Source organism: Vairimorpha necatrix, chromosome 2, assembly GCF_036630325.1.
Source record: "Vairimorpha necatrix chromosome 2, complete sequence".
Lineage (NCBI taxonomy): Eukaryota > Fungi > Microsporidia > Nosematidae > Vairimorpha > Vairimorpha necatrix.
In genome coordinates this window covers 777,103-800,888 of record NC_088817.1, presented here as the reverse complement: position 1 = coordinate 800,888, position 23,786 = coordinate 777,103, and the positions used below count along the sequence as shown (strand labels likewise).

Below are 23,786 nucleotides of genomic sequence, written 5' to 3'. Positions count from 1 at the left end.
CAAGTAACTAGTTTCGTTAAAAACTATATTTGTATACTGTGGTGTTACCACCAGGGAGGTGTCCTGTTTGTAAGTAGCATTCGATGATGCTCCTCCCTGCAATACTATTAAGTATATTTTTATTTAAATTGTGTTTATTGTATTTCCCTTGTGGGCTAGATTGGTTTCTCATGTGAGAAGGAAAGGTATGAGAGGCCTTCCCGATGTCACTGTATCTGTCTTTGTTTCCAGTTCTTCTCATCTTCCAAAAATTTTTGGTAAAGTAAAAAGAAAATATTTATAGCAAAATATTTTCTAGAAAATTCATTTGGAGGGAAATAAATAAAAATAAAATAATGTGGTAAATAATACCACATATACTAAGGACATATTTTACTTTTCTGCTTATATTTCTTGTTTAGCAGACGTTCGTAAAAATCTTCATTCTCTTTATTACTCATCATTCCGTTCCTTTTTTAAAAAAAAGCTACTTTTTAAAAATTTTGGCCCCCCAGTTTTTTTTACAAAGATGCTGATTTTTGCCCAGAACGTTGATATAGTATATGAAGCTTTTATATATTTTTTTTACCGTATGTTGTCATAACCATTTATTTAATTTTTTTTTATTTTTGTTTTTTCCTAACATTTTCTTTCTTCTGTTTTTGAAAAAAGGGGGCAAAAAAGACAAAAAAAACCCTATATCGATTTTTTTGTAGCTATGTTTACTTATGCCCAAAAAATCTATACTTATCAGCCAAAAATATTTTTTAGAACTAATTTAGGAATTATCCAAGATCTTATAGTTATAAAAGACCCGATTTGTGTAAACTTAAAAATGTCGCAAATAGAAGAAAAATTAATAGCATTAATTGCATTGTCAAGAAATTTTAAGAATAATAAAATTAATTTTTTACTAATTTTATCACACTGCTTTAATTTATTTCGATTTGAAGGAGGGAAAATCTAAAAAATGGTATTTATAATGGTTACTAATATGACTTCAATTGTAAAATAAAAACTGTACAAGTTAAAGTTGTTATTGATAAAATTTATTGTGCAAGTTTGATTTTTTTTGTAAATTATACAGTAAGAATGTACATATTAATTATTAATTTATTAGTTTACTTTTCTAATAAAAATCCATTTCTTGTTGAGTTAATACTAAGGATTATGTATTCCAATACAGCCAAACATTTTATTTATATTTATTTTTTAGTTTTTGCATAGAAAGAACGTAAAGTAAGCAGTTATATTCCATATTTCTTATAAAACTCTGGAATATTTTCAAAGCAACATGAATTATAAATTACCATATAAATGCGAATTCTTTGTATAAATAAAACACATTTTTTATATTTTATGACGCATAATTAATAAAACATCAAAATATTTGACACATTTTGATTATTTCCCAAAACAAATGAATTTTATGAAAATACATCAATAATATATTTTTTTATGTAATTTTTTGTGTCATGTATGTTGTCTGATTAAATTCACCAATAAAATATTCATAAATATTTGAAATGACAATTATTAGAATGTTTATATAAAATAATGCTTTTAAAACTTGGATTAATTAAATACAAATGCTATAGCTCATATTTGATATAATAGTAAATAAATGTAATCGATCAATATATATATATATTAATAATGATAAATCAATGAACAATAATCATGAAAACCATTTTATTGCATATACAAATCATATTACACCAATTTGTAAATTTCTACATTATAATATATTATTATTGTTAAAGTTGCATTAATTAGCTTCCCTGCTTTTTTCGAAAAAACAGTCTTAATTAGTAACATAATATATTAAATATAATTTTATATTAATATTTAAGTATTTAATTATTTATTTCTCCACGGGGTATGAATAACTTCTTAGACGATAATACTTTGGCGGAGGCTCTATTTGGATTGATAAAACTAAAAAAAGAAAACAAAAGATACAAACCAAGAAGCTATACGCAGGTCAAAAAGTATGTGCTCTTTCACACCTATGAAAGAGTTCAATGGCCATCATTGAATTTAGTAGAAGACTTGAGCGTGCTTCTCGATTTGAATATAAATTCAATTAAATGGTGGTTTCAAAAGAAAAGAAGAAACATGACACCAGAAGCTAGAAAAAATAAAAACTGCAACGATGAAGATCGCAAATATTTGCTGCACTTATACAAGTGGGCAAATGTAATTTGTGACACGGGCTGCCTCCTAGGCTGCTCGTGTGTCTAAATAAGAATTTTTTTAAAATTCTTTATTGTAGTTTTGTTCTCTCATAGCTCAATCTGGGGGGTTAAAAATAATTCCTTTTATGATTTTATTTTTTCGCCCCTTCATCTTTTTCAAGAAAAGGCGGGATATCTATGAAAAAATGGAAGTAAGCATGTTTTGAGTGTTTAAGCTTTTCTAAATACTTTGTATTCTGTTCATTGTTTGTTTACAATGAGTCATTGAGAGCAAATGGGATCTCAGTCATTTGGCAGTTCTGACTTTAAATTAGGATTTATAACTTCTCTGCGATCTCTAATGGGTCGAAGGATGTCGTGTGACATAATGAATTCCGAAATAAATAAAATTTTCGTAGAATTTACTTTTGTGATATTTTTTGTACCGAGGCAAGTTGTTTCGTTTTCCTTTATTCTTTTATTAACTATTTCATCTTTAATTATCAAAACTTCTTCAAGTTACTCGATAAAGAAAATATAAATAAAGATTAGATTGAAATTTTTTACTTATATAGTGTTATAAGAACTTTATTGAGCGTATTTGAAAGGAAGGATTCAAAGCTCAACTTTATTTTTCTGCCAGATCACTCTTTCTTACAACTCGATCAAATTATTTCACAATCTTAAGAATACATACATTGTAAAAAAAAGTAATTTTTTTTATGAAATACACTTTACATGTCAATACATGTTTTAATACTTTAAAATTAATATGGTACCCAAAATGATTAACAAAAACAATAAATACTAAAGCGACATAACTATAATTAAACCTTGAGAAAACAAACAAGAATGTTGTAATGTGGACATTTGTAATGCCTCAAGATTCTTAATCTCGTGTTATATCGATTTTCTGCCATATAACAGTCAGTGTTACATAAAAACGATTGCACCTTAGATTAATTTTAACTGTCGTTTAACTCTCCAAATGCTCTCAGCGCTGCGAATGAGCAACGCGAATAAATGGAAACCATTTTCGATGCGCCGCCTTTTATCGCTGGCGGAAATTTAACGAATTTTTTAGGGGTATTTTTTTAATTTTATTTTTAAAATTTTTTTTTCTTGGAAGTAAGAGGCAGAGAGAAACCTTACATAAGGACCAGGGGGATTCAAGTTTATCCTCGTTCAATTTGTACTGTGGGATTTCTACTCATTAAAAACTTTCTCCATATAACTTGCCGGTGCAGTCAGCTTCGCCGTATCCATTGGACTTTGGCACCAGGAGAACATTTTCTTTTATACCTCAAATCGCGTCCAGAGTGACCCCACAGAGAATTACTTAACATGTATGGATATCTATAACATGAGGAGAGACATCGTCGTACAAACTCATAAGTTCAAAGAATCATCTGTGTTGCACACACGGATCCTTACACGACCACATATCAGCCCTTCGTTTTATTGGGCTGTGTGGATTACCAGTCTCCCACTGGTTTCGGCCACCGTGTTACAGAATCTTGTAGGATAGGATCCACGAGACCTTCTATTGCGCTACTCCGTCTAGTCTCTTAGTTAGCTCTAGGATACCATGCTAGAATGCACCAGCCATGTGTTTCAACTAGGCCGTACCCATCAGATACTTTTATGGGTCAATAAGTCACCACAAGGGGGATATTGTATTTTGCCCCTTGATGCGCGTTTCTACAAGATGCTAACCTCTTGTGGCCGGGCACACATAAGTTTCATTGAATCAACTTAATGATATCGTGGGCACCTTTATCATCTGAGTTGCACTAACTACATCATGGAAAATAGATATAAATTAGGGCCCGTGGGATTTAACCCCAGCCATTGCCCAATAAAGGCATCGCCTTCTACCACCGGGCTAAGGGCACCTTAGATCACGTATCACATGATTAATCACAAGCAAGTGTAAAAAAAATAATTTTTGCTTTTCAAAAGTATTTAATGAAGAACATACTCATATGCGATTTCTAGTGTAAATATTTATTTTTGTGATTTTTTTATTAGCAAGGAGAACTAAAAACGGCAACAATAATTTTATCGAAAAAATAATTTAATTCATAACATGAACTTGTAATAATCAAAGAACAAAAAACGAGATATATAGGCGATTACTGGAAAGGCGTCTTTATGGTTTTTTATTTTTTCTAGCTTGAATAAATTTATACTTATATTTATATCAAAATTCTAATTTTTCTGCAAAAAACGCATTTTTATTAATGAATGCAATATTGCTATAATGCCACGAAAAAAATTTCTATATTTCTATAACAATAAAATTTTAAAAAAAATTAGAAAATGTTCTCTATTGTCTTTTCAACGAGCTTACATTATTTCTGCGAAGTTTCGGACACCTTCGGCTATAAATCCTCGGAACATCCTCAATAATTGTTTCAACTAGACAATCTGCAGAATGAAAAGATATTTATCTTCTATTGAGCATCAAAAAGATTTTATCTGTGGGATTTATTTGTCGAAAATAATGAGGTAAAATTTTTTTTTTTGTCTAAATTGTTGAATTTCTGTAAGACTATCCGCGAATGATAACCTTCATTATATATTACAACGACTTTGCGTGGATTTTTCAAAAAAATAATACTTTATTCAATCAAGTTTATAGAACTCCCTTAGTTTACGTTCATTTAAACGTAACTGACATTAATTTTTTTATAATTTCGGCCAAGATTCTCAGCACATCCTTATGTGCTCATGTATTCTATAAGTATATATAACTTCAAGTGGTATTACTGTTGAATTCTGCTTTTAAAACAAATAAAGGTTTGGCGAGTAATTACCAATATCGTGTGCGAATACTCACAATAGAAATTGTTCTAGCATATTACGTCTAATTGGAATAAAAAGAACCCTTTTCTTTATACACTTTTTTCGATAATATATCAATAAATTTACATTTATTATTCCATTAACTTGTTAGAATTTATTTAAAGACAAATCTTCTGCTTATTAGTTATATTTTAAATAACATGTTCTGTAACTGTAAGAATTTCGCTTTGATTTAACTGGTTGGTAGACCTAGTATGTTGATTGTATTGTTTTTGAATGGTGACTGCAACGGTTTATAATGTAAAACAGCTATATTCGATATTTCATGATGGGTCGTTTTCTTTTTTTTTTCCTTAAATCGATGTTTCGTAATTCGCTATTTATTGGTTTTCCTTTTATAATCACAAAGGGATTTGAAAATTCGAATTTTTATGGTATTTATATAAATTCAAACTTCAAATTTTAGGATATAACCCCCGTATTGTATTTACCAACAGGTTATGTCCGCACTATTTTAAGCAAAAATTATAAATTGTAACAAAATTAAGAAAATTTGTACAAAATAAATGTGCATTTTTTGTCTTGAAATAAGGTTGTTTGTGATATTAATCTAGTTACTGTATTTTCGTTTTCCTTTCTTGTGGATATATAACAAAAATGCACATCGTAGAAGATTGCATAACGACGGGTGTAGCACTTACCATTTTATAAGAGGCTGTTCCTCGCGTCCTTCGTTTAAACGGAGGAAAGAAAATGTCTCAAAAATTTTTAAATATTCAACAAGCCCCTTGTTTACACTTAAATAATCAAAATTTACATATATAATTCGTATCCGAATTACATATTTAAACGAGCCCTATAGAAAGATTAATAAGCTCAAATTAGATTTCGGACTGATCTAGTACCTTTTTATATTGTGAAATAATTTAAAACTAAAAATCTTTTATATTTTTATTATAATTTTTCGTGTAGGACAATATACCGCCTTGGGAAATCCATCAAAATAAAAAAACAGATGCTCATGAAATATAAACATTATTCTTTTTTTCCATTGATATATGAGAATGAGACTTGTGCTATATAGCTTCTAACATTATTATGTTTTATTAATAAATTATCTTCTTTAAAAAATAGACCCTTCGACCGGTCTATTCCAAAATTTTACTATTTTTTTTCCTCCTCTACCCCCACATTTTGACTCTAAAAATCTGTCAACAATTTCCTTGGAAAACAAGAACGGAAAAAGCTTACAACTAGAGACATTATCAGCACGAAAAAAGTGCTAAATAACATAATTAAATAAAGAGCCGCCAAGTCTAGTATAAATCTGTACACTCGGAGGCACTTCCTCTGTGTTACGAAACAACTAAATTTTTATTGTTACATCACTTAAGAAATGATATATATTGGTGTTTTATATCTTCTCTTGGCCCATTTCCCATTTTAAAGGAAGGATTTAAAATAGACTCCCGGCAAACACGTATAATTCGCTTGTAAAAGCCAAAATATTTGTTCTGTTATTACAGACAAATAGCCTTATTCTAAAAGAAGTTTTTGTTATTGTATTTTTTTTGTTTTTCAATAGTATTTCCATACAAAAATTTAAAATCTGAAGAAAACACCTCTGCTAGTGGTAAGGAATAATTTAAATTGAATTGCTTCTTCTGCCTTTTTATGCGCCTCCTATGCTTGTGCCGCAAATTTCTTCTCGAGCTTTCTGCTTCCACACATGAAATCATCGAACTTTTTATAAGATGCACCTGTCGTAGCCGATCAAATGCTGACCAATCATATTCTTACAAATGGACAGATTTGATTGGCTACAAAAAGTATTTAAAAACATTTCCGAAAGAGGGGATGGAAAATCCAAATAAAACATTTGACATGGCGACAACGACAAACAATGTCGGATGCTTCACAGGAGAAGCAGGTGAGGATGTAAATGTCTGGCTGAGAGACATAATGTTGGTAGGGGAAGTTTCGAAATGGACCAATGATCAATTCAAAACGGCATTGGTGAGCAAGCTCAGGGGGAAAGCATTATCATGGGCTTCCCAGACATTAGGCGGGAAAATGGAGACAGTCAGCTTAGAGGAAATACTTCATTTAATAAAGAAAAGATTTGGATCGTATAAGAACAACGATATAACACTAAGCAGGTTCCTCTCAATAATGGTCCCGGAAACGAGAGAAGATTACTCGCAGATGCTACAGGAAGCTACTGTAATATATGAGAGATCTCTTATAAATTTGGACGCTTTGTGCCAAATGGTAATTAATAAATCACCAATGGAGATAAAAGCTCTGTTATACCAGACCGCAACTACAGTCCAGACGTGGCAAGGATTTATACAAAAGGCGGAGGAGATATCGTGGATTCCATATCCCGATAAGATGTTAGCTAGGACTAAGCTACACGACAACGCGGGCAGAGGGCCCCACACTAATTTTTACAAAGAAAAAGGATTTAAAAGAAACATAACCCATGAAAAACTACCGCGGCATACTAATAAACGGTGCACACTCCACGGGGAATGTAACCATTCCACAAGAGATTGCAAAGCACTTACCATAATACTCAATAGAGAAAGAAACAACTTGAAGAGAAAAAATATAAATGCCGTTGAAGAATACGAAAGTGACGAGAAAGATCATGACAATAAAGAAATTGAATTCTATTTACATCATATACAAAATAGTTTTAACCCATTTTTTGTGGAAAGCCGTCTCTTTAATAAAAATACGAAAGTACTACTAGACACTGGGGCCGATGTTTCGGTCATAAATTACAATGATATTCCACAAGAAGAACGTAATAAGATTATTAGGTATAATGGCGTAGTAAAAGGTATAGGAAATGAAATATTAAAAATAGAAGGCTATTTAAAAGACTGTATAATCGAAATCAATGGAAAAGGTGTGATCTTCTCACCCTTAATAATCAAAGACATAAAATATGTTATAATAGGAGCAAATGTAATATGCGACAATAAAAAACTGATTTTAGATATTCTAAATGCACCAAAATATAGAATCAACCAAATGTCGAACTCCGCATGTGATTTAGAAGAGAATAAAATTTTGAAAGAGTACGAGGACGTCTTCAAAACAGAAATAAGCGACTATAACCTCTGCACTGCAGGTAGTCATCGTATACAGACGAACAGTACGAAGATAATTTGCCAAAGGAACGGAAGAATACCAGTATCACAAGAAGAAGCCGTAAATGAAGAAATCAACAAACTCCTAGAACTTGGAATTTTAAGGGAAAGCAGAAGTCCCTGGTGTAGCAGAATACTGATGGTACCGAAGCCTGACAAAACATGGAGAATGTGCGTAGACTATAGAGGTCTGAATAGCATAACAGTAAAGGACGCATACATGACATCTAGAATCGACGAGATTTTTGACAGTCTATCAACTGCAACTATTTTTACAATACTGGACGCGACTAGTGGATTCCATCAAATTCCTTTACAAGAAGAAGACAAGGAAAAGACAGCATTTTCGTATAGGGGGAAATTATACGAATTTAATCGTATGCCGTTCGGACTATGTAACGCCCCAGCAACATTTCAAAGGGCAATGGACAATATATTCAGGAAAGAAAACCATAATTTTGTGATCCCATACTTAGACGATATTATAATATATTCAAGGAACAAGGAAGAACATAAGAAACATGTGAGAATAGTATTGGGAAAAATAAGAGCGGCAAATCTATCGCTTAATAAGAAAAAGTGTAAATTCTTTAGATCGGAAATAAAGATCTTGGGGAACGTCATTGGAAACGGAATCATAAAGGTAGACGAAACGCGCATTAAGGATATACAAGCGTACCCAATTCCTACCACCATAAAGGAATTAAGGAGTTTTCTAGGAATGGCCAACTATTGCAGGGATTTTGTGACAAAGATGGCAGAAATTACGGGACCCTTGTATGATGTACTTAAGGGCGAAAAACAGACATCTGGTAAAAAAATTAAACTTACTGACAAACAGCTGGATACGTTTAAAACCGTTAAAAAAGTACTAAGCCAAAATACAATACGTACACAGCCAAATTTTAAAGCTCCATTCATTCTGGTTACTGACGCATCTGAAACGGGAATAGGAGCAGTGCTGCTGCAAAAGAACAAAACTGGAGCTGAAAAAATGATAGCCGCCTTTAGCAAAAGACTAGATAATTGTCAGAAGAATTATTCAGTTACCGATAAAGAACTTCTTGGCTTGGTTAAAGGAATAGAACATTTTAGACATTACCTTTTGGGAAGCAAATTTACGCTCAGAACAGACCACAAAGCCTTAATCTATCTATGGACAGTGAAGGATCCAACTAGTAGGATTCTCAGATGGGCACTCAAATTGGCGGAATACGACTTCGAATTGGAGTATATAAAAGGAGAGCATAACATTGCTGATGGCTTTAGTAGATTTCACCAAGAGTGTGAAACATGTAACATTGATTTACATCAGTTATCGAATAATAACATCAACGACATACTAGAGGAGTACCATAAAATATCAGGGCATGGGACATCAAATACCATGAAATTTATGATTTCACAGGCACATAAGTGGAAAACAATGCACCAAGACATTTCGAAATTCGTAAGCAATTGCAAAACATGTCTTCGTTCGGGATATCAACGCGTGAAGACAAAGAACAAAGTAATACTTTCAGAAAGACCCAATCAGCTGTGGGAATTTGATCTGCTTGGAAAACTTTCGGACAACAGCGGAAGCGGATACATATTTGTAGCGATCGATCACTACTCTAAATGGATAGAAACCAAGATCTTACGAAGCAAAAAGAGCTGTGAAATATATAAGGCGATCGAAGAATTAATCATTAGTAAGCATGGGATACCCGAAAGAATCTTGACAGACAACGGCTTAGAGTTTGACAACAGCGTGGTACAAGCATTAGGTTCAAAGTATAATATATCATGGGAATTTTGTTCGCCATACCATCACCAGACTACAGGCGCGGTTGAGAGGGTCATACAAACATTGACGAACAAAATTAGAAAATTAGCAAACTATGGCGAAATTGGCTGGAGGAAAGTTGTCAAAGAAGCTACATTGGCAGTAAATCTATCGTTTAACCGATCAATAGGAACATCGCCGTACATTCTAAAATACGGTCAGCAAATAACAACAGCCATAGATGAGAGAATAGGAGTTACCCCTAAGACCTATACGAAGCAAGAACTTTTACGGAAGAGGGACTTAAACTTTAAAAAATACAGCAAATACATCGTTAAAGGGAAAAAAGATATAAAGCAAAAGTTTAAAATAGGAGAAGATGTTTTAGTTTACAGAGATTACCCAGGAAGTGGAAAGTTAGAAGCTAAATGGTCACCTGGTTATATTATTGTCAAAATTTTAAATGCAGACGCATTTCTGGTAAAAAGGAAAAATTCAGCAGGCGAATTGAGAGTTAACATAAGTCATATTAAGAAGGACACGTCGAAGACTGATTGAGGGGGTGTCGTAGCCGATCAAATGCTGACCAATCATATTCTTACAAATGGACAGATTTGATTGGCTACAAAAAGTATTTAAAAACATTTCCGAAAGAGGGGATGGAAAATCCAAATAAAACATTTGACAGCACCTATGTCTGCTATTTTTATCAACATTTTGAAATCAATAATATTAAGTTTTTTTGACGCCATTAATATTCCGACCTATATATTTATTTTTAAAAGCGTCAAACAGTACATTATATGATTAAATTTGTAGATAAGGTTAATTCACTTATTAAATTCATATTTTCCTCTGTCAAATGCCCAAGTAAAAATTAATACATGGATTTCTTTTTAAAATCCACGTGGAGATTTTCTAAATTAAATTTATTATGCCCACGGGAATCGAACCCTGGATGGTCTATGTCATGCAATAGGCAGCAAATCAAAAAGATAAACCTAACTTTTCGTTCAATTTTTGGTCTATAAAAAAGATATTCCCATTTTATAATGCATTGAACTCATGCGTAGCATTATGATATGAAATATCATTATATGAACTTATTGCAGCTTCCAAGAAATTGTGCAGATCATTTTGATCAAAATCACATTCCTTACTTAAAATATCATAAGATAACTGAATTATCTCATGATTATCCAAGATGGAATTATAACACAAAAACAGCACTTTTAACTGTTCCTTTTCTTCTCTAGTCTTCATTCTCGTCATATTTAAAAAAGTGGGGGCATAAATTTAATTTTAAATTTATGCGTTGATTATATAGCAAAAAGAGGGTAATGACAGAGCAGGAGGAAAAAACCGAAAAAATAACAAATCAAACACCGAAGCGGCAAGGAGCGAAATAGTCATTGTTGAATTAGAACAGGGGCCAGAACACACTAGTGCATCCACTCAATCCACTTCTTAGGCTCTTGTAGCAGTACTTATGAGTACCGAAGCGAATAAAGAAGATGGGCTTCAAAGAGTATTTCTATCAATTTTAAATAGATTTGGTAGAATGCCAAGAGGACGGTGGAATAAAGCTACCGAGTTCTTCTGTGAAAAAATTGGGTCTAACATGAGTTCACTAGAATTTGAAGGCAAAGCGAAGAAAGCGCTCACTAGTAATAGCGGTAGACAAATAAAGGCCCAGGAATTCTTAGAGAATCCAACCAGAAGACGAAAGACCGAAACTGGCTCGAAAGAAGGGAATAGTCTCTTCGAACCAGAGCTCGTCCTAAAAGTACAAAAACGATTATTGGAGAAACTTTGTTATATCCAGAACACATGTGTGGACCAGGTAGAAAGAACGAGGGAAATATCTGCCTTGAATTTTGAACTGTTAAAACTTGATGCCACAGTTAAGGCGGTTGATAGTCACGTTAGATCTCCTCCCCTCATAAATGTACCAAATGGCAAGGATACTGCAAGCTGCGCAGATCTGATATTAGGAAATGGCCAGTAAGAAGCCCAAACCTTCGTCTTAAAAGGAAAGTATCTTGAAAAAAATTACTGTGATTGAAGACAATGTAGTGCTTATCAAAAAGGCCAGGGCTTTTGATAAACTCTCAAATGAGGAAATCGTGAATTCAAGAAGGTAATGCGTAAACTCAACATGCTTGCATGTTTACACCGAGATACATCTGAAGCTAATGCTATACTCAACTTGAGGAAAGCCATATACTCAAGGAAGCTAGAGGTCGCAGACCAACGCAGAGTTATAGGCGCTTTTTTCAGAATTTTGAGCTAAATAGAAGCAATTTGAATAGAAAACTCAAGTGTGCCAATAAAGTTATTCATAATGTAAGCAAAGAAGACATATGTTCATTCTGGTCTACCATGTGGAATAAGAAAAAGCAATCCGAAGACTGCAATACTCTCAAGGCGTATTTTCTAAAAAATATTCTTGATAGCCAAGATCAGATCATTTCCTAACCTTGCAAAAATTTGTAGATAATATTAAATATATACAGAATTTGAAGGCTGCAGGCTGTGATGAAATCTTCAATTTCTTTATAAGAAATGTGAAGCTCTACGCCCATTCCTTTACAAGATTGTTAAGGAAGTATGCATGGATGGTAAAGAACCTGAAGCTTGGTTCTACAAGGAGATTACTTATTTTATACCCAAAGGTACCCCATTAGTAATAATGACTTCAGGCCTATTACCAGTATGTCGAACCTCTACAAGCTTACAACATTTTGCTCGGCGAAAACAATGCAGCTAATTTAGAAAGTATGGGCTACTCGCAGAGAACCAACTAGGGACAGTTAGACAAGTCCAAGGAGTGTAAGAACAAGATTGATTTATATATCAGTCAATGAGGAGCATGAAAACAAGCTGAAGACCATGTAAATATATGTAACAAAAGCCTACGACTCTGTAGACTATTCTTATCTATTAACGTGTATTAGCAAGTTTAATTTCCCTCAATGGATAAGTAAATTCCTAGAAGCCACCGTTAAAAGGCGGCACGTTGAGATAACATGAGGATCAAAAACGATACTGAATAAGAAGAATGAAAGAGGCATATTACAAGGGAATTCTTTGTCTCGGCTTTTGTTTGTACTATGTATGGACCCGTTGAGCAGGATCCGAATTCAACTTACCCAAAAGTAGGAATACAGATTCACGAAAGTGTCTATGAAACAAACCATCTTCTATTTATTGATGATTCTTAGCTCCTCGCAGAGAATGATGTCGTTTTAAAACTGATGAATGAGGAAACACAAAAGGTTTTTTAAGCGGTAGGTTTAGAAATGAACAGGAGTAAGTCTGCGACTAACTGTATTAATTGTAGCGAAGATGCAGTAGTACTAGAAGGGCATCAAGGATACAAATACCTTGGAATAACAGTGTATGCCTCTAGTGCTGTCAAAAGAGAGACTTTTGAAAAAGTAAGAAATAAGATCCTACAGAGGGTTTAAAAACTAAGCAAGACTCAATTAAATGGTACGAATATGTTTCAAGCTCTAGCCATGCAATATCATTAATAAAATATCATGTAGTGATTTTTAAGATTAGAACCAATTGATTTCAAAAGTATAGATTTTGATATCCAACAGGTACTTATCAAATACCAGGTTCATCTACAGCCAGTCTGCAAGGAAAGACTATACCTACCTAATCCGAAACGGGTAGAGGCCTCATAAGTATCGAAGATAGAAGCGAAAGTATGTTTTTGAATATTTTCAAAACGTTAGTTGGTCTAGAAATAGCTTAATTCGATGGGCAGCGATACTGCAAGTAGAGGAAGAGAGCTAAACCCACTTGTATACAATTAAAGTTATCTAAGGATAATGTATAGCTTTGTAGAAGATATAACCCAGAAGATGCTAATAAAATCCCAAAAAGAAGCGCTTTACAACAAAATTAACATAAGGACAAACTATGGAAAGTTGTTTAAAGCTAGGTACAATGATTTAGTAAGCATTAAAAACTCTTCTACCTAGTTAGACAGGGAAAACAATCAGGCTAGATCCAAAGTAATTTGATGTTGCAAGAAAATAGAAATACTATTTATGAACAATAGGGACAATATTCTCATTTTGGATCTCATAAGAAAACCGTGGTGAATTTAGCTACAAAGTGTGATTAAACGTTGGTTTGATTATGTAAAAAGACACAACTAGGTAGTTAGATGCATATATCTAATAGTATGTATTTAATTTGAAATTCAGATTAGCAAGGAAATACATGGACACATGGTTTGCGGAATTAAGGAAAATGATCGAGCGGAAATAAAAATAGATACTATAAAATCAATAAAGAAGAGACCCATAATGGGCCTAATATGATGCCGTTTGATAAAACAAAAAATGAAATAAGAAAGGTTTAGTTGGTATAACCAATAAGAATCGACTTAACATTGTCGAGAATAAAAAACTAAGCAAATATGACTTATTTGCAAATGAAATTGACTAATACATAAATTTTGCACATGAAAAGTTTCTTATGTAGAGACATAAGATGAAGTGGTGACCAAATATCGCATAAAGTACAGCAGAAAGCTGAAAATCCAACCCTACCTTAAAACATACATCCAGTATATAATGCTGGAACGACTATAGAATTCATATATTTTTTATGATAAAGACGAGTATGCGATCAAGAGGATGCAAGAGAAAAAAAAGTGTTAGAGCTGTAAGCATACTAGCGAATACGGTGACCGTTAAATAGCTGGTGTCGGCAAAGGGGAATAAAGCTGAAAATTCTGAGTTGAAAAACAGATATACTTATGAAGCCAAAGTCTGCGAAGAGTTGAATAATATGAGCAATACTGGGACAAGATGAGTTACAAATATTTACCGAAGCTAAAGTTCAACTCACAAAAGTTTTTATATAAATAAAACACTTCCTCGTATATTAAAAGAACAAAACCTTTTATAAATCAAGGACCAAGATATTTTTATTTATGAAAAACCATAATTATATTTAAATTTAAAAGGTTTTATGAGTTAAATTTTTTCTTGGAATATTTTTTAATTCTAATTTTGTTTTTTTTCATATCGTTTTTAGAAATAAGATTTTAGTAAAAAAGTATACAGTCTAGAATCGTATAAAATTGGAAAATGAATCTATCACATTAAAGATTTATTTTGTACACGATTACTAAAAATTCTGGAAGTTTTTTTTAGTGTGTTTATTCTTGATGCCTATGTTCTTTTCATTTTTAATCTATAAAATATTTTTTCAGATTTTCTGTTATACGTTAATGTACTTTTGACTGTTTTTTTTCATAATTATAACCAAACAAAATCAATTTTTTATGGTTGAATTTTGAAATCTGAGCCGTTAAAAATTTGCATACCTTTTTACTCTTTTTCTTTAAACTTCGCTTTTTACTATAACTTCATAAATGCAATTTTAATAGCTCAATTCGGTAAATTAAACATTTCGGGCCTTTGTTGTTTTTAATACTGTTATGTTTGGGCCAAAATTAAAGACAAAATACTCATGAATATCGGCTGCCATTCAATTAATTAATGACGTATCACTACAACTTACGAACAGAAGAATGTTTTCAAAGAAAAATATAATTATTAATATAAAGACATTATTTATTTTAGTTGAACAGTGTTTTGTGCAAAATTAAAAAAAGATGTTGAAACCGAAGAAATATAATGAACTATGTTAGTGAAAATACATCAGGTGTAATAATTAATCGAACCATAAAAATTATTTGTTTCGCGTGGCTTAGAAACTAGTTAAAAATTGGAAAGTGCAAATTATACAAGATGTATATGTTAAAGAACAGATCTTCAAAAATCCTCATAATCCTGGAACTTAATGGATACTAATACGTTGATATTTTTCTCTTTTATTCTAGTTATCTTTTTTGAAGAGAAAATGTATCATATTTTCTTGCCCATAAACATAAAAGAAAATCATGCTAATAAGGAGTTAATAAATTGAATAAACGAATTCAAAGGAAGAATTCTTCACAGACCGTTGTTCAAACAACAGTCCACAGTCAATATTGCATTTAAACATTTTAGATACATTTTACAAACTTTATTATAATAATATGTTTATTTAAGTGCACTGTCTACTATTATCCCGTGATGCTATCAAATGTCGAGAAACCCATTTTATTCTGATCATTAATTTTTCTAGAAAAATAAATTCTCTAGATTTTTTGGCCTTATTTAAATTTTAAAAATAAGGGTATGGCAATTGCGAAGGAAAGCTAAGAAATACTTAAGTTTACGATGACACAAACAGACTTAAATAATATACAACAAATAATTATTTAGGAATTTATTAAAATATGGAAAGTTTAATGGTATATCTCATGTACAAATATTTTTCTTCTAAATTATTTGTTACATTTCTTGTTCATTTAGCCAAATTTGGCTATGTAAAGAGAAAGTTTGTCGTGATAATATCAGCAGTACTGCCAATTTTAAGATAATCGAAAGTTAAGGTATTTACAAAACTTATAAGTTCTCTCTCAGTTAGATCTGGATATAACTTCATTTTGGTTATCCCGTCCAGAACTATACCTTTATTCTTATTTCTGTCGGAGGCCATCAGGCCTCCAAACATCTTCTGTTCTATGACCCAAATTTTTGATTTTACTCTGCTAATAACAGTGGCAGTCCTGTCAATATTGTGAAATAAAGCAATTTCTCCGAAATTGTCTCCTCTTTCAAGGGACTTGGTTCTTACATTTTTAATGTAAACATCAAAAATCCCTTCATCTACCACATACATGGTACTGCCCTTTTCGCCTTCCCTAATTAAGACCTCCCTTTCTTCTACATCGACACATTCCATGATGTCAATGAGCTTGTCTTTCTGCCTTGGCGTCAGGAGCCCAAAGGGAATGTCAGAGATCAAGACATCATTTAGAAATTTGAAGGTCTCCCTGGTCTTAGGGAAGCTTACAGAAGAGAAATCATTGGGGATGATTCTCTCTGAACAGACACTGGCCCTTCGTGGCTGCCTCCAGTTTTTAGCGCTTTCACCTCTTGGGGTGTTCGGCTCCTGAAGTTTTTTTCATTTTGGAAATTTTCGATGTGCTCAATTAGAAGGGCCTCATCGAAAACCTTGTGCACTTTCAAATAGGTCTTAAAGATTTCGTCGATTTCGAAATCTTCAAGGTGCCTATTGTAGATTTCATTATTTTTTTTAATAAAATCGAGAATCCTTTTTTCCATTTATATTGATTTTGACGAAAAACATATGCTACTTTTGAGCTGATTTCAACGATGAAATTGAAACTGTTTTTTAGTCTTTACTTGACTCCGTTGTGCACAATAAAGGAATTGATTTATCCCTAGCGTTCCTGCATTCCTTGTTTTAGTATTCCAAGGGTATATCTTATAAACATTTTTATAGTTTTCTTCATGTTGAATTCTGTGGGCTGGGGGTTAAATTTATATAAATAATTAATTTTTGGAATAGGCCGTTCGAATGGTCTATTTCCAAAAAGAGGGGAAATTATTTGTTTGTAGTAATTATAATGCCACAACTTTTGTAACAATATTCCTCTTATTGCTAACTAAGAATTAGTTTTTAAAAATAAAGATTATATATCAAAAAAAATCATATTCTTCAATAAGTAAAATATTTATATTGTTTCCTTTAGAATTATAAAACATCTATGGTATTTTGGTATATATTGACTTGCAAAGTAAACCCAGAAATATATCATATTCGAAAATACATTTTCCTGCAAATATAACAACTATTTTAAACACAGAAAAAGAGAACTAAAAGTGTAGAAAATCTACAAGCATAAAACGATAATTATGGAACCATTGGTTGAAAAAGAAATTTCTTTGTGTTAGCATCATCTAGAAATAAATGCTTATTATTCGAGATGTCTAACCTCTTAGGATAATTACCGAAAGTAGAACAGGAAAAACTCAATAAGGGCGATATCTTAGCAAATGAACTGTGCCCAACGTACAAATGCAAATAATACCATACATCATGACATGTGACGGAATTGTGACAGAATACCACACACCTTATCAATGCACTTGGCCCATCGGCTAGTACCGAAGCCTAAATCCAATAAGAATTATAAAAAAGACACTAGAGCGCATCTCCTTTGAACACCGGCGAGACACTGCGAAAGAGGATTTAAAACCAAGAACATAGTAGAGGTAGCTAGAGGATAGTTCGGCCAGCTAAGTGCGCGTATGTATAGTAAATTGAAGAATGAAAGTAACCAATAATAGCTTCAATCAAAAATTATATGCTAAAGATGTCCGGAGTAAAATAAACATTTGAAACAAATTCATACACATACTTATTACTTCTTTAATAACTTTAAGGCTTAAAACCAGATAAGGTTTATGATTAGACAAAAATAGTCAACCTATAAAACGATTGCCTCTGTATATATACATGATGTAAAGACAAATACTAATCCAAAGAACTAACACTTATCCAGGAGGTTGTAATTACTGAGACATAAGTAAACAAACAAATCTATAATTGTAAAAGTTCTGTCAAAGAAACATATTACGAGATTTATGCACGAGCAACAGATCTAAAATACAAGAAATGAAAAAATTACCTATGACATATTATAGGTGACTATAAAATAAATAAATATCATTAAAGTTCGATTATAACAATACGACTAAATCGTTAGAAACCCTTGAAAAGATTGTAACTGGCAAAAAATGAAAATCATCATTAATGGATTTTACATCTTACAAATACGGGAAACAAACATAGTTTCCTACATAATTAAAATTTTAATCGGTTATATCTTATTTATTTCATGTGCGCAAAACCATTTATAGTTAGATCATCTGCACATTAATTTTTTTTTTCTTTCAATTAAGAGGTAGGAGAAACCTTACATGGGGACCAGAGGGATTTAGGTGTGATCCTTATCTAACTGGTACTGTAAGATTCTTACTCACTAAAACTCCCTCCATACACTTGCCGGTGCAGCAAGCTCCGCCTAATCCATTGGACTTTGGCTCCAGAAGAACACTTTCCATTTATACCTCAAATCACGTACAGAGTGACCTCACAGCGGATATACTTAACGGGCATGGTTATCTATAACCCAAGGAGAGACATAATCGTACTGACTCAAAGGTCCCTAAATCATCCGTATTGCACACACGGCTCCTTACACGACCACATCCCCAGCCCTACGTTTTTATTGGGCTGCGTTGACCAACAGTCTCCCACTAGTTTCGGCCACCATGTTACAGAATCTTGTAGGATAGGGTCCACGAGACTTTCTATTGCCCTACTTCGTCTGGTCTCTTGGTTAGCTCTAGATTCCCACTCTTGAGTGCACCGGCCATGGGCTCCAAATAGGCCGTACTCATCAGATACTTTTATGTATCATTAAGTCACGAAGGGGTGATACTGCTTTTTGGCTTTGAGATGCGTTTCTACACTAGATGCTAATCCCTTGTGGCTGGACACTCACAAGTTTCATTGAATAAAATTAAGATTATCGTGGACATTTTCATCATCTGAGTTGTTCCAACTGCACCATAGAAAATAGAAACAATTTTGGTGCCCCTGGGAATCGAACCCAGCTATTGCTCAATGGAAGCATTGCATTCTACCACTGTGCTAAGGGCACCGTTAGAGGTAGTTAAACCATACAAAATAATCTGATGGATCTTACTTTCAACATGTGCATAGTTCGGCGCTACTAAATTATCTCGGCCAAGGGGTGAAAATAGGGGTAAAAAAATAAATAATTAGTTTAAATTTAAAGGGTAACCTTTTCTTGGCCGAGATAATTGAGTAAAGGTAAAAAGGGGTTAAAATCCGCCCCAAACATGGAAAGACATATTGACGAGCAAACAAGTTTAGACTTCTCCCACGAAATATTCCAAAACAACGAAAGAGCATTGATATTTTTCACAAGACATAATGTTTTTCGGAGTTCTCTTTTTTGTGATAAGTGTGGTAGTGCTAATCGCTTGCAAACCGAGAGAAAAGCACTAGACGGGATGTTTTCCGATGTGTCATTACATCATGTAGGAGAAGGATGTCCACAAGTAAGGGTTCAAAGTTAGAAAAAATAAGAATTGAAGCAAACAAAGTTACAAAAGATATACATTGCTGGATTTTTAACGCCAGCAGCTATCACGCAGTAAATTTATGCCAAATATCTGAGCCAACCTACATAAAACTAAAAAACATAATTAATGAACTGATTGGGGAAAGAGAACAAGAGGAGAAACAGATTGGCGGTGAAAGCGTCGAAGTACAATTCGACGAAACTGCTATCTGAATGGGTTAATAATTGAGAACCCATCAAGTATAGATGATGATATTCCTACGATACAATGAATTTTAGGCGGCGTAGCGAAGGATAATTTCTGAAATTTTGTTTTAAAAATAATTCCAAACAGAAAAAAAAAAGAAACAATATTTGAGTTTTTTAAACAATATGTTAGGCCGGGTTCTATAATAGTAACAGATGGATATCCTTCGTATCCATAGGCAGTGCGTCAATTTGGGTCAATTCATTACGTTGTAAATCACAGTGAAGGGTATAGCACACAGGGAGGAACAAACACCAATCGAATTGAAATTCTGTGGTCTCATTTGAAGCAGCAAAATCGTGCACGAGGTGGTGTATATAAAAAGAGAATTTAAATATTTTTAAATGAATTCGTATGGAAAAAAAGAAATATAAATAATTATGACTCTAAATCCCATTTTTAGCCTTCTTTAAGATAGTATTACTTTTTCTACATCTTACAATTAAAATTTTAATAAAAATTTTAAATTTTAAGTCAGTTTTTTTCTATTTTTTTAAAAATTTTCTATCTACCAATTTTTATTTTTTTTACCCCTCTTTTGAAAAGTGGCCGAGATAATTTAGTAGCGCCCATAGTTCTATTTTACATAAGTGTTTATACTTTAATTTGAGTGACCAGTATATGTCATATCCGTTTGATTTTGTTCCAAAATGCATTTTCATATTTATTCATAATCTGGAGGAGGATGATTTAACAGCGACTATAATAACGGAGATTATTAGTTACGCTAGAATATACATATAGTTTCAGCCCCAAGTGTCTTTATAATCGTCTTAAACCCATACACAGTTTATTACACGCGACATTCAGCCAGACATTTCTTAAAAGTGTTGACCACAGGTTAGCTTCAGTTTTGAAGAAAGTATTCTATGATAAATATAGGAAACTTTTGCAAGATATTCTAAGTTTCTACTAGGTCTGTTTTTTTTAAAATAGCAAGGATTTGCATTAGTCAAAGATTCATCTAGAGCATACCATCATATTCTGTATGTATCGTAAGTCAACACGAGATGAAATTTTTGCGGTCCCAAAGTGTGGCTTTCACTGCATGCAATTTCCCTATGGCTGGACGCACACAATTTATTTTATCGTCTGACTTGTTCCAATTGCATCATAGAAAGCAGAAACTTTAGAAATCAATATAAATTGAACAAAGCCATGCGTAATCACGAGGTTCTTCCTTCGATCATTAAAACTAAGCATACATTGTTTACATGCTTTAATCTTATTTTAAAAGTATTTCCTGTCCTCGTCCTTGGTGTATATGCCCTGTTACCTTGTCTTCTACATTTTTTTTTTCTATTTTTTGGAGCTTTGCGTAGACCTTCTATTCATGTATAGTCTGAATCTAGGGGGTTTTTTAGTGACTTTTTTTCTTATTAAGTTTATACAAAAAGCGTTTCGATCAAAAGCTCTATGGGAATGGTTTGGAGAATGCAAATGCCTAATGGCATTATAAAAACCTAAAAAGACTGTTTTTCAATATAATGACGCTTTCAACAGACTTTCCCCATTTACAATTGATAATATACAGACGTAGTATTAAATGATGTTAATATAATTTACTTATTGATACGTCGAGATTTTTGTATCTCCTTGGTACATGACAATTTTAATGTAAAGTTGTGATATGAAGCTTTTACTAAAAAAATTCAAAATATCTCCTCGGAAATCGTCAGTGGTACTATTAAACTGCCCTACAGGCTTTTTGAAGTTGTAATAATGCTCAATTTTAGGTTAAATTTTTTCTTTGATAAATACCTTGCGTAGTGAATATTTATGTGTGTTGACATAAAGTCTATGTATTTACTTTCTCAGACATCCAGAATTTGTCTAGATATAGACGACTATTTTTTATCATTGTTTAATTAAGTTAAAAATACACATTTATAATATCTTTTTTACCCTTAAAATTTTACGGAAACATATTTGCAGACACCAGGTCTTAAATTTACTTTATAAAAGCCAAGTATTTCAGTTGGAGATGGTTTTGGTACTGGTCAGCAAGGGGTATTTGTAGTCTAACATGTGAATATAAGAGGAACTCCGAGAACCGCAAGAAGAGTTTGAGTTTGTCTTCTGAAAAGTAAATAGATTAAAAGGTATTATATTTGGAAAAAAATATTTTACTTGAAGGACCGAAAATGTGGTATATAATATTACAGAACCTAAATCAAAATGCCCATAAAAACATATTTCTAAGATAAATCAATAAATAAGTTTATAAAATTTCAACTTTATGAAAGAGACAATTTACAACTAAATCAACAATATGACGAAACATGAAATGTTGTTTAAAGCAGGCAAAATAATTAGTAAGCATCAGGTTCGCCTATTTTCTGAACAAACCAAACAATCAGACTGGGTTCGAAGCAATTTACTGCTTCCTTAAAAATAGAAATGTTTTTTTGACAAGAGAAACAATGTCTTCATTTAGATCTCACAGAAAGACCTTGTTCATTAGCTACCAAGTGTGATCGAATGTTGGGGTTGATAACATGAAAAGACAAAACGAGGCGGTTAGATGCATCAAGCTCTTATATAAAATTACTTCGGGTTAAAAAAGAATAATACAATACGTTGACACTCAGTACAAGAGATCATGGAAAATGATCGTGCGTAAATAAGAGTGGATGCAGAGATATCCACTAATATAAAGGTGGTTAATCATACGCCTGACCTTCTTGCATTTGGCAAGAAGAAGACAATATCCTTATATAAAAATTTAATATCAACAGGGCCGAATTCCATAGACGAGAATAATAACTAAGGAATTGACCTTCTTAAAAATTATGTGGGACAAATACAAAATTTCTTCACAAGATTAATCCTTAGTAATGACGCGAGATTGAGTGGAGACCGAATATCACAGAATGTACATCGGGGAGCTTAAAATACAACCCTGCCTTAAAGCGTACATCCCCTCTGTTGATATTTTTATTATCCCAATTTTTAAGAGATGTAAGGAAATGTAGGACAAGAATTACATATTAAAATACTCTGTTGTGCTAGAGAAAACTTTAAAGTCCAACTCTTTCGAGCGCAACAAGGATACTTTAAGAATATACAGGATGGGAAGAAATGGCTAGAGCTGAAAGCGCACTAGCAAATAGGCGACTGTTAAAGACTTAATGTCGTTTAAGAAGAATGTTGCTGAAAATTCTGAGTTTAAAACGAAAATAATTCTGCAGAAACCATAATCTATAAAAAACTGAATCCCATGAGCAGTACCAAGACAAGTTGTGCTATAAATATCTAAATTGAAGCCAGGGAATTCACTCAGAAAACTATTTATTTGTGTGGTATTTCGTACAATCTATAAATTAGTATAAACAATCAGTGATTATTTGTAAGAAGTCTCTTTTATGATTTTTTTTCTAAAGTTTATTAGCGCTTCTATTGTCCCTATATCGGAAACCCCGAAAAAAGGATTCAATTATTTTTTAATACAAATGAAGAGCTTGCATTTAATTAAATTTTTTTTTTTTGATTATTTTTCTTAGATTTTCAATGGCTTGTTCATGTAAAAATTTAAAATCTGTAAAAACTGTAGAAAACACTTCTGCTAGTGGCAAGGAATAATTTA

General features: G+C 32.5%; 1 protein-coding gene across 1 annotated transcript; it reads right to left on the bottom strand.

The window, feature by feature from the left end:
• Positions 1–10,940: 10,940 nt before the first annotated feature.
• Positions 10,941–11,165, bottom strand: VNE69_02177 (uncharacterized protein; the record flags this gene model as incomplete). Its single annotated transcript, XM_065472728.1, has 1 exon — positions 10,941–11,165. One exon carries the CDS (start codon positions 11,163–11,165, stop codon positions 10,941–10,943), a length of 225 nt encoding a protein of 74 aa, XP_065328800.1.
• Positions 11,166–23,786: the final 12,621 nt, after the last annotated feature.